The sequence below is a fragment of the Triticum aestivum genome, chromosome 1D (genome assembly GCF_018294505.1).
Source record: "Triticum aestivum cultivar Chinese Spring chromosome 1D, IWGSC CS RefSeq v2.1, whole genome shotgun sequence".
Taxonomy (NCBI): Eukaryota; Viridiplantae; Streptophyta; class Magnoliopsida; order Poales; family Poaceae; genus Triticum; species Triticum aestivum.
In genome coordinates this window covers 453,537,257-453,549,263 of record NC_057796.1, presented here as the reverse complement: position 1 = coordinate 453,549,263, position 12,007 = coordinate 453,537,257, and the positions used below count along the sequence as shown (strand labels likewise).

The 12,007-nt window shown below is 54.4% G+C and overlaps 2 protein-coding genes across 2 annotated transcripts; both read left to right on the top strand.

Moving 5' to 3' along the window:
- The first annotated feature begins 776 nt into the window (after positions 1-776).
- Positions 777-2,478, top strand: LOC123160546 (mitogen-activated protein kinase kinase kinase 17). The gene has a single exon (XM_044578355.1). It carries the CDS (start codon positions 961-963, stop codon positions 2,476-2,478), a length of 1,518 nt encoding a protein of 505 aa, XP_044434290.1. The 5' UTR covers positions 777-960.
- Positions 2,479-9,121: 6,643 nt separating this feature from the next.
- On the top strand, positions 9,122-10,616 carry LOC123160535 (mitogen-activated protein kinase kinase kinase 17). The gene has a single exon (XM_044578347.1). The coding sequence runs from the start codon at positions 9,225-9,227 to the stop codon at positions 10,614-10,616; it is 1,392 nt and encodes a 463-aa protein (XP_044434282.1). The 5' UTR covers positions 9,122-9,224.
- The last annotated feature ends 1,391 nt before the right edge of the window (positions 10,617-12,007 follow it).

Genomic DNA, 12,007 nt, shown 5'->3' with positions numbered 1-12,007 from the left:
ACGGGAGAAGTGGATGAGGCCGACCCCGCCGCACGCGTGGTTAAAAAAGGACGCTTCCACTGGCTGACGCGTGGGCCCGCTGTCGGTGGTTGTCATAAATAAGACGACCGGTGGCGGTTGGGTGGCCGGCAGGTGGGGACGCGGCGAACGGCGAGGAGACGCGCAGCGCGTCCGCGCCGACGCATTCCAGGCGCAATTTTGGGCCGGAAATGGGTCGGCGGGGACGCCAGTCGGACACGATTTAAGTTTGGGTCAGCGTGTTGGACGTCACTTTTGTCCGCGCCGATCCAAACGGACGTGGACGGACGAAATGAGTCGCCTCATTGGAGTTGCTCTAAGTACAGCGGTGGACTTGGGCAACCACAGTGTCAAAGTACCATACCAACCGTAGAGAGCGGACCCAACTGGCCAACACCGTTGAGGTGCAGCCGCTGACCCCGACCGGCGATTCGTCTACACCACCAGCACACTGCTCCATTTCAGACAGTCCGTCTTGCAACGACCGACCAAGACTTTGACAACTGCTGTACTGGCGAGTAATAGATAGAATGCGATAGATTTGACACGGTTTTTGCCTTTTTCCGGCTCCGGCACGAGATTAATTTACGCGGGTAGTAAGAATAGGCGGAGCTCCAAGGTTGGTCAGGTCAAGCGCGGGACAGGCCTCGCGTTCCCACTCACCACCCAACCCCATCCATGGCGCCACACGCGCGTGCCGAGACCCGAAACAGCTTGCTTCCCACGCCTTTTCGCCTGGATTTCCTAGTACCCGCACACGCCAAATGCCTTCCATGTTCTAAACTTGCAATCTCCCCAACTTTTCCTCTCCACAAGTACTCCTTCCACGTCCGCCAAAAAAAGAGAACCCATCAACAATTCAGCAGGCCACAAGCAAGCTCGACAACACAGAGTGCCAACAGAAACCACCACAATCCGAATTCCCAAGGCAGAGCAAAGAAGATGGCCATGTCCGTGACCGTGAGCAAGCAATGGACGCGGCTGCGGACTCTCGGCCGCGGCTCGTCCGGGGCCGAGGTGTTCCTGGCCGCGGACGACGCCTCGGGGAAGCTCTTCGCGGTCAAGTCGGCGAGCACGCCTTGCGTGGCGGCGCTGAGGAGGGAGCGGCAGGTGATGGCCGGCCTGAGCTCCCCGCGCCTAGTCTCCTGCATCGGCGGGCGCGACGCCCGCGACGGCTCCTACCAGCTCTTCCTCGAGTTCGCCCCTGGCGGCTCGCTGGCGGACCGGGTGGCGATCGACGGGGGCCTCGACGAGCGTGCCGTCCGCGGATACGCGGCCGACGTGGCGGCCGGGCTCGCGTACCTTCAGGGCGTCGGTATGGTGCACGGGGACGTCAAGGCGCGCAACGTCGTGATCGACGTCGACGGCCGAGCCCAGCTCGCAGATTTTGGGTGCGCGAGAAAGGCGGGAGCCGGCGGCGGGTCGATCATCGGTGGCACGCCCGCGTTCATGGCGCCGGAGGTGGCGCGCGGCGAGGAGCAAGGCACCGCGGCCGACGTCTGGGCGCTAGGCTGCATGGTTGTCGAGATGGCCACTGGACGCGCGCCCTGGAGCGGCATGGACGGTGACGCGCTCGCGGCGCTGCACCGGATCGGCTACACGGAGGCCGTGCCCGAGGTTCCCGAATGGCTGTCCGCCGACGCGAAGGACTTCTTGGCCAGATGCCTTGTCAGGCAGGCCAGCGGCCGGTGCACGGCGGCGCAGCTGCTGGAGCACCCGTTCTTGGCCTCCGCCGTGGTCGGCGCGAAGCCGCAAGCCGTGGAGAGCAAATGGGTGTCGCCGAAGAGCGCGCTGGACGCCGCATTATGGGAATCGGAGTCTGACACCGACGAGGCCGAGGATGAGATGTCGCACGGCACGGCCGAGAGGAGGATCAGAGCACTGGCGTGCCCTGCGTCGGCGCTCCCGGACTGGGACTCCGATGAGGGCTGGATAGACGTGCTCTACGCGCCAACCGAAGCACCAGACGCAGCGACGGAGGAGACGATCGACCTGGACGACGACGTGATCAGAAACGAAGAACCAAGCGGCGCAGAGTCGGGCGTTCTCGCCATTACCTTGGACGTGGAGTACAACGGCGACAACAGCGTCCTTAATGGAGTAGAAGCCTACAACGATTCAGTTAGGCATCAACAGTCGTTGGTGTGTTTAGCTTCTCACGAACTATCATGTAAATTGTTGCTTTGCAACAGGAAGACTAATGCAATTGATTTCGTTCTTGCACAAGCACTCTGTTTTCATACTGCTGCTCTATGTTTCCACTCCCCCCATTGCGAATTTGCGACACGTTCGCCTGTACTACTAACCAACACTAACACTAGGTCGCGTGGCCATGACTCCGACGGAGGAAATCCAGCGTCAGTTCACAAGCTTGCCGGCCACGCCGCACACCGAAGCTTCCACCGCGAAAGGGATGGAGTCGACGCGGAAAGCGCGGCGTCACAGCAGCACACGCACTAGAAACGAAAGATCCTTAAGAAAGTACACCACCCCGCGGCCAGTCAAAAACCTCTTCTTGGGCGACGTGGGTCCAGCAGAGTCGACGAGCCGACCAGTGAAAGCCAGACCTTTCCGACAAGTGAGCGTCGCGTCCAGACTCCGGAGGTTGCTTCGCCAGGTGGAGATTCATCCAGCAACGGCCGCCCTCCTCCTCCCGCGTCCCCTCGCCGCTGCCCGACGCACTCGCCCGCTCGTCGTGCACTCCTGGGTCGCGTGTCGGCTGCGTGCTGGCGCACGTGACACGTATGTACTATGCACCATGCTCTCCGTGCTTCGAATCATGTTTCTAGACCGATAAAAACTGGTGGGCTCGTACTTATCTGTTTACTTTCCTTTTACTCGAAAAACATAGAGCATCAATAACAGGTGATGTATATTGGGCAAAAAGTAATTTTACATCACAAAAAGTGTAACCCCACCAAAAAAAGTGTATTTTGCATCACCCGAAAACATTTAGGGGCTGTTTGGTTTATGCCCCCAACACACCCTACCAAAATATTGGTCACGCCAAATCCTTTGTATATTGTTTGCTTTGTTGCCAAATATTTGGCTGCCAACGAGTCCAGTGTTCTTTCCTTCACGGTGTTTTGCCAAAATTTTGGCCAACCCTGGGCGGTGGAATCTCACGTCAAATAATTGGCAAGCCAATATTGGCAGGGCATCTAGAGGCAAGAACCAAACATACCCTTATGCTACAACGAGTGATGTAAAATGGGGCGCCATTTTACTCCAGTAGATCCCATATTTTGGACATGAAAACATTGAAACATTAAAAATTCGATCAGACATGCAAATTTGGGAAATAGTTTTAATATAAATTTTAAAATAGTTCCGATATAGATACTTCGAATATAAAATAAAATATCTCTGCAAACTACTCATAGATTGTCCCACTCATTGTCGGAGTTCGACTTGTCCTTCTCTTTCTTCTAGTCCAAACTGACCACGAGCACCCTCGTGTTGGGGAACGTAGCAATAATTCAAAATTTTCCTACGTGTCACCAAGATCAATCTAGGAGATGCTAGCAACGAGAGAAAGGGAGTGCATCTTCATACCCTTGAAGATCGCTAAGCGGAAGCGTTACAAGAACGCGGTTGATGGAGTCGTACTCGCGGCGATTCAAATCGCGGAAGATCCGATCTAGCGCCGAACGGACAGCGCCTCCACGTTCAACACACGTACAGCCCGGGGACGTCTCCTCCTTCTTGATCCAGCAAGGGGAGAGGAGAAGTTGAGGGAGAACTCCAGCAGCACAACGGCGTGGTGGCAATGGAGCTCGTGGTTCTCCGGCAGAGTTTCGCTAAGCACTACGGAGGAGGAGTAGTTGGAGGAGGAGAGGGCTGCGCCAGGGAAGGGTGCGGCTGCCCTCCCACCCCTCCACTATATATAGGGGCAAGGGGAGAGGGGGAGACGCCCTAGGGTTTCCCCTAGGGGGCGGCGGCCAAGCAGATTGGATCTCCCTAGGGAAAATCCTAGGGAGACTTGCCCCCCAAGCCAAGCAGGTGGAGGCTTGCCTCCCAAGCCAGGTGGAGGCGCCCCACCTCCCCAAGTAACGTGGGAAAGGGTGTGGGGGGCGCACCACCCCTTCGTGGGCTGGTTTGCCCCTTCCCCTTTGGCCCATGAGGCCCTCCAACACTTGCCGGGGCTCCCGAAACACCTTTCGGTCATGCTGGCCATAGCCTGGTACCCCCGGAACACTTCCGGACTCCAATACTCTTCGTCCAATATATCGATCTTCACCGCCGGACCATTCCGGAACTCCTCGTGATGTCCGGGATCTCATCCGGGACTCCGAACAACCTTCGGTAACCACATACTATTTCCCATAACAACTCTAGCGTCACCGAACCTTAAGTGTGTAGACCCTACGGGTTCGGGAACCATGCAGACATGACCGAGACACCTCTCCGGCCAATAACCAAATAGCGGGATCTGGATACCCATATTGGCTCCCACATGTTCCACGATGATCTCATCGGATGAACCACGATGTCGGGGATTCAATCAATCTCGTATTCAATTCCCTTTGCCAATCGGTATGTTACTTGCCCGAGATTCGATCGTCGGTATCCCAATACCTCGTTCAATCTCGTTACCGGCAAGTCACTTTACTCGTTCCGTAACGTATGATCCCGTGGCTAACTCCTTAGTCACATTGAGCTCATTATGATGATGCATTACCGAGTGGGCCCAGAGATACCTCTCCGTCATACGGAGTGACAAATCCTAGTCTCGGTTCGTGCCAACCCAACAGACACTTTCGGAGATACCTGTAGTGCGCCTTTATAGCCACCCAGTTACGTTGTGACGTTTGGTACACCCAAAGCATTCCTACGGTATCCGGGAGTTGCACAATCTCATGGTCTAAGAAAACGATACTTGACATTAGAAAAGCTCTTAGCAAACGAACTACACGATCTTGTGCTATGCTTAGGATTGGGTCTTGTCCATCACATCATTCTCCTAATGATGTGATCCCGTTATCAATGACATCCAATGTCCATGGTCAGGAAATCATAACCATCTATTGATCAACGAGCTAGTCAACTAGAGGCTTACTAGGGACATGTTGTGGTCTATGTATTCACACATGTATTACGGTTTCCAGTTAATACAATTATAGCATGAACAATAGACAATTATCATGAACAAGGAAATACAATAATAACCATTTTATTATTGCCTCTAGGGCATATTTCCAACACCTCGAGGGGCCAGCCTCATCCTCCTTCACCGCGTTGTTCGACGAAGCCCATAACTCATACTCCGCCTGCTCGGCTGCGGATTTTTCATCGCAAACCTTGCCATCAGTCTAATCCCGTCAACGAACGTCGCACTGGTCCAAATCGACTCATGCCTTGTTCTTCTTCGTGACGGTCGCCATCTTGATGTCGGAGCCGACGAACTCCGCATCGGTCACAGTCTCGATCTCCGGGAAGTTTAAATCGCGCTTTGGCCAACTGAGCTGCCAACACGCCTTGTCGAAGGCGTGGGCGGTGACGTCTGTCTCTTTGGTGCACAATAGTATATGGGTGTGTGTAGAGACAATTGTATCTACCTATCAGTGCGGCTGGGAGTATGCGCAAAGATTTATACAGGTTCAGACCCTCTTTTTGTGAAGGTAAGAGCGTCGATAGTCGACACCGCTGCAGGTCGTAGAGGTCCCACCTGCAGCGACTAAAGCTCCGTCCTCTCTCATCAAGGCATCAAAATTTTAGTCCCACATCACCGGGCGAGGCGGACGCCGACCGGCTTAAATAGCCGCGCCGGTGCATGGCGGCGAGCTTCTCTGTTGTTGTGTAGGTCTATCAATTATCGTTGCGTGGGCAAGATAACTTGACACTAGCCTGCATTCATTAGTTGATGATTGTTCGTCCAGTGTCAAGTTCTTCTTGTTCGTGTACGTTATACCCCTACTACAAAGACAATATATATTTATTTTGCTCATCGATTTTTTGTTGACAAATTGGGATGATCGTCGACCTGGTGCCAAGCTTCTGCACGACCCGGATATTTAAGCCGGTCGACTAGCTCGTCACGCGATGAGGTGGGACTAATACGGGTGTGAAAATCTTAGCCATGAGCAATTTTCGGTGTGTTTTGATAGCCCAGTCGGCCCAAGACGGACGGGATGATCGTCGACCTGGTGCCAAGCTTCTGCACGACCCGGATATTTAAGCCGGTCGACTAGCTCGTCACGCGATAAGGTGGGACTAATACGGGCGTGAAAATCTTAGCCATGAGCAATTTTCGGTGTGTTTTGATAGCCCAGTCGGCCCAAGACGGACGGGATGATCGTCGACCTGGTGCCAAGCTTCTGCACGACGCGGATATTTAAGCCGGTCGACTAGCTCGTCACGCGATGAGGTGGGACTAATACGGGTGTGAAAATCTTAACCATGAGCAATTTTCGGTGTGTTTTGATAGCCCAGTCGGCCCAAGACGGACGGGATGATCGTCGTGCATGGCACTGCATGTAATAGGTGTTTCGGAAATAAGGTATGTGATTGCAAACGATCAATTTTATGGTTGGTCTTGTCACTGTCCGCGGGCGCATCCGGGCGCGTCCACGGGTATTTGAGGGTCCGGATTTACAGGTCACGGCTGTCGATGCTCTAATACCCTACTTCTTTGATAGGTACTCCCATCCGGTCCCTCAAAAGCCCCTATATCTGTTTTCTCTCTCTGTGTAAACCTCCTTCTCTGGATCTCCCATGTACTATCTGGACGCATCCTAGCGATCGTCCCTAACTTGTACGCCACGCTCTGCTGGCTGTTGCCTCAATTTATAACCAGCGAACTTCATATCATGTCTTACATACTGCATTTCCATCCCATCAGATGATCTCTCCAGTAATACTGATGGCAACACAATTATAACTAGTGATGGACTCACAATTGTAATTGAGTAGTACAAGAAGTTCGGTTCTCCAAAATATACAACTCCTTTAAAGGCCCCACCCCTTCAGCTGGTCAACCTCTTCCCGGGTTAAACTACCCGCCGAGCTTCAAATTATATGTCAACGATGCACGCTAGCTGCCTCCAGATCAAATTCAGGCGCCCTTTCCTTTGTACCTGCCCATTTTTTGAGAGGTCCTTGACTACCTCTCAAGAGTAGTTTGGACGTTGACTATGTTTCCTGAGACACAAAGCAAAGAAAAGCGAAGCACGCAGACCTTTTCTTTCGACTGCGCGCAATTGGGAAGCAACATGTTTGAGTTGGAAGCGTTTGACTTTTGGAAACGGTTAGAAACTTAAATATGTCTAGACACATCCATTTTCAAGACAAGTAATTCCGAACGGAGGGAGTAGAATTTAGGTCCATTTTTTGTAGAACTGTTCAAGTGGACGGAACAATTCTTCTTCTGAAGGTTCGATGTATGTGGCTCCGAATGAGTTTAGCTGAATGTTCTTTGCACGCACGCAGGCAACAGTTGCTGGATGTTGCATACAGCGTAGTGTCAGTTGAAGTAGAAGTTGGCTTGGCGGCTTCATCTAACTCAAACTTATCTGCAACAGACGGCTCCTACATATATACTCCGTCGCTTTCATATCTGCCCAATATCGTTTCGATCGGCGCAGATCATACCGTTGGCGTTCAGCAAGGTCAAGGGGCCGCCACCTGCTTCAGAGTTGGGGCCTTTTCCAAGGAAAAGCAAGAATCGTTGCCTTTTGGCTTGACAGCAACAGGCGCCAGAAAGAAAGATCAGCATGACCAAATGGAATGTCGAATTATATAGTGTTAGTACCTGGCGGCCGGCACTGGAACACTGCAGAGTAGGAGCACGTACTAAATTAATTAGTGAAAATTTACTTGTGCAATCATAAGAATTTTTTGCGGGGAATATACAATCATTACTGGCTGAGGAGGGGATTAAGTTAAACTAAACTACGGTGAAGGCTGACTTGTGTGGCTGTGTGGCTTGGGGTGCACTTTTTGAGACGTTGAGCTCATGTGCACCAGCCGTCGCCACTGCCAGCCAGATCTGCGAACGAGAACAACGACTGCGGTGATATAATTATTTCGAGTTTCAAGTGCACCATCATTCATAGCCTCTGTGGTGTGGTGTGGGCTTCTTTCTGCTTGGGGTGGAAAATGGGTTACTTGGCCGGGCGGTGAAATGGAGTGGCGTGAGGAGGAACCAAACAATCGGGTCCCTCCTATTCTGATGTGGGGAATGGCGCATATGATGCCGCGGACGAGGAGACGCGCACGAGATATTTACTCGGAATTTTTCCCTCCGGTAGGCGGACGAGGAGCCACCCACGTTCAAGGCCGTCCACGACGAGCTTTCTTTTCCGGTGACGAAAGGGAACTTTCCGGTGAACCGTAACCAGCTGTGAAATTGGAGGGGTCGCGCCTGTGACCAGCTGTGATTTCTTGCTTCGGGCTAAAGAGAAACTTGGGTCGGGACGTCGCTTACATTCTTTCAGAAATGATCCGCGTTGAGGAGTATTTCCGTCAGTCTTGTTCTAGATATGGATGCTGGGGGCAGGTGCACACGGAACAGTCCGGTGGCGCCGCACCATAATGCACAGTACAGTACAGTGCAGTGCACCTGCGGGGGTTGACTTGGCATGCCACAGTCACAGTGGCAAACGACCAACCCAGGAGACCCAACTGGCCAAATACCAACACCTCCAGCCCCGATTCGTTTACACACACACACACACACGCGGACACACCTCATCTCGCCACGAGCGACCAAGACTTTGACAACTATAGCTGGTAGCAAATTTCACCTTCCAAGAATCCTCGGCTGAGCTCAAAACACTGGCGCCATTAGATAGAATCCGAGAGGAAGTCGACCCGGGATGCGAGAGATTTGACACGGTTTAATGCTGTTCCCATTCGGACACGAGATTATTAGGCGCGGAGCAAGAAGAGGCTGAGCGCGAAGCTTGGTCAGGTCATGCCCGGACCGGACCGCGCGTTCCCACTCGCGGGAGGACGCCGCCGCGAGCGCGTGCCGAGAACCTAAGCAGCTTGCTTCCCACACCTTTTCGCTTCTGGATTTCCTAATCCGGCCCCCACACGCCAAACAATTTCACCATGTTCCAAACTTTTCTTCTCCCCAACTACAAGGCCTATATATACACAGCAGACCCGCCAAAGAAAGAACCCATCAACAATTCAGCAAGCTCGAGAACAGAGTACCAGCAGAAACCACGACAACCCCAATTCGCAACGCACACAAGATCAAGATGGCGAGCAAGCAATGGACGCGGGTGCGCACGCTCGGCCGCGGCGCCTCGGGGGCCGAGGTGTTCCTCGCCGCGGACGACGCCTCCGGGGAGCTCTTCGCGGTCAAGTCCGCCACGGCGGCGTGCGCCTCGGCTCTTAAGAGGGAGGAGGGCCTCCTGTGCTGCCTGCGCTCCCCGCGCGTCGTCTCCTGCATCGGCGGCCGCGCCGCCCGCGACGGCTCCTACCAGCTCTTCCTCGAGTTCGCCCCGGGAGGCTCGCTGGCGGACCGGTCGGCGATCGACGGGGGGCTCGACGAGCGCGCCGTCCGCGGGTACGCCGCAGACGTGGCGGCCGGGCTCGCGTACCTTCACGGCGCCGGGATGGTGCACGGGGACGTCAAGGCCAGGAACGTCGTGATCGGCGCCGACGGCCGCGCCAAGCTCGCGGACTTCGGCTGCGCGAGGAAAGTGGGCGCTGGCGTGCCGATCATCGGCGGCACGCCCGCGTTCATGGCGCCGGAGGTGGCGCGCGGCGAGGAGCAGGGCCCCGCGGCCGACGTCTGGGCGCTCGGCTGCACGGTCGTCGAGATGGCCACCGGCCGCGCCCCGTGGAACGGCATGGACGGCGACGCGCTCGCCGCGCTGCACCGGATCGGGTACACGGAGGCCGTCCCAGAGGTGCCCCAATGGCTGTCCGCCGAGGCCAAGGACTTTCTGCGCGGGTGCTTGGTCAGGCATGCCAGCGACCGGTGCACCGCGGCGCAGCTCCTGGAGCACCCGTTCTTGGCCTCCGCCGTGGTCGACGCGAAGCCGCAAGCCATGGAGAGCAAATGGGTGTCGCCCAAGAGCACGCTAGACGCGGCATTATGGGAGTCGGAGTCCGACACCGAGGAGCCGGAGCAGGACAGCACCGAGAGGAGGATCAGAGCATTGGCCAGCCCTGCCTCGGCGCTCCCGGACTGGGACTCGGACGAGGGCTGGATCGACGTGCTCTCCGCGCCAACCGAAGCAGCGGACGCAGTTGCCGTGCCGACCAAGGAGACGACTGGCATAACCGTGGACGACGGGATCACAAGTGAAGAAAAATCAGTAGATGCAGAGTCCGGCTTTCCCGACATTGCCGTTGACGTAGAACACAGCAGCTTCCTCAACGGAGGAGATGCATTTGAAGACGATCCAGTAGGGCACCGTAGGCATTATCAGTCTTTGGAGAATTTAGCTTCTCACCAACCGATGTCATGTAAATTGTTACTAGTACAAACAGTACTGTTTTGCAACATAATCGATTTCGTTCTTACACAGCCAGCATCCCGCTTCGCGCTGCTCCTCTGTTTTTTTCTCAGCTCATACTTCTGCTCCCCGTTGCGACGTGCAGTAACTAACAGCTCATACTTCAACTCGAAGAACAATTAGGTTGTACTCCGAATCCGATGGATCGGCAAATTCGGGGGAAAATTAGGTCACGCATGCAGTAACTAACAGCACGTGGCGTGGCCGTGACTCGGACGGAGGAAAGGGAATCCAGCGTGGATTCAGAGCTTGCGCGCCACGCCGCCGCACACTGAATCTTCCACCGCGGAAAGACTCGGGTCGACGCGGAAAGCGCAGCGTCACTGCAGGCGTGCTACTGCCCGAATGGATCGTCGACACAAAGTGCCGCCGCACGGTCAAAAACCTTTTTAAGCTACGTGGGTCCAGATGATGGAGTGGACGGCCGACGAGCGAAAGCGAGTCAAGGAAGCGTCCCGTCCAGAGATTGCTTCGCCGGCTGGAGATTCATCCAGCCACCACTCCTCCGGCGTCCTCTCGCCGCGCACTGGGACTCGTCGACTGCCGTGCGCTTGTGCGCCGGCGCCGTCTTTTTTTTTTGAGTGGGTGTGCCAGCGCAGTCGACACGTACCTCCACACCATGCTCCGCGATGCATGTTTTCTAGACGAGTGACTCTTTCTAGAGTGATGAGAACTGGCAGGCCCGTGCTTATCTGTTTCGCTGTTGAGTTAGTCCACACGGCACACGGCACGCAGAGCACAAGCACAAACACGATGTGAAAAGAGCAGCCGATTCATGCCGGTGGCGTCGGTGCGTGAAGGCCCGCGATCACCGGGCTGTCCCTACACCAAGCCGTACGCGCCACAGAACCGGTGCTCACATGGGCAGATGGAACGCATATTCTGTTTTCTTTGGATTTGGTCCAAGATATTTATAAAATATATTTTTAATAATCTTGATATTATTCTATACATGTTTTAGAGCATCTTCATCCACGTACCTCTAATTCGACCCCTCAAACGCCCGCGGGGCATGTCCGTTTTAAGCCCCTATTTTTTCCTTCATACATCCACACTTCTCATTTTTTTCTCTCATATGTCCGGTCACTTACATGTGATTGGTGGAGAGAAGAAATAGAAAGAAAAGATAAAATAAACAAAGAGAAAAAGGTGGGCCGTGTCCTACGCGGCGGACTGCCTGGGCGCGCCCGGGCGCTTCCGCGAGCCCTCATATCTTCCCCGTATTTGAGATGGATATGAGGGTTCGCGGACATCCCAGACGTATAGGGATGATATGAGGGGTCCGGTTGGGTGACGTTTTTCCCTCTATCTCATGTCCGGTCACTGACCGGACGTGTCCGCGGGCGTATGAGAAATCATTTGAGGCGTCCGGTTGTAGATGCTCTTACGTAGTACTCCCTCGTTCCTAAATATAAGTCTTTTTAGGGATTTCAATATGGACTACATACGAAGGTATATAGACGTAGTTTAGAGTATAGATTCACTCATTTTGCTTCGTATGTAGTCCACACTGA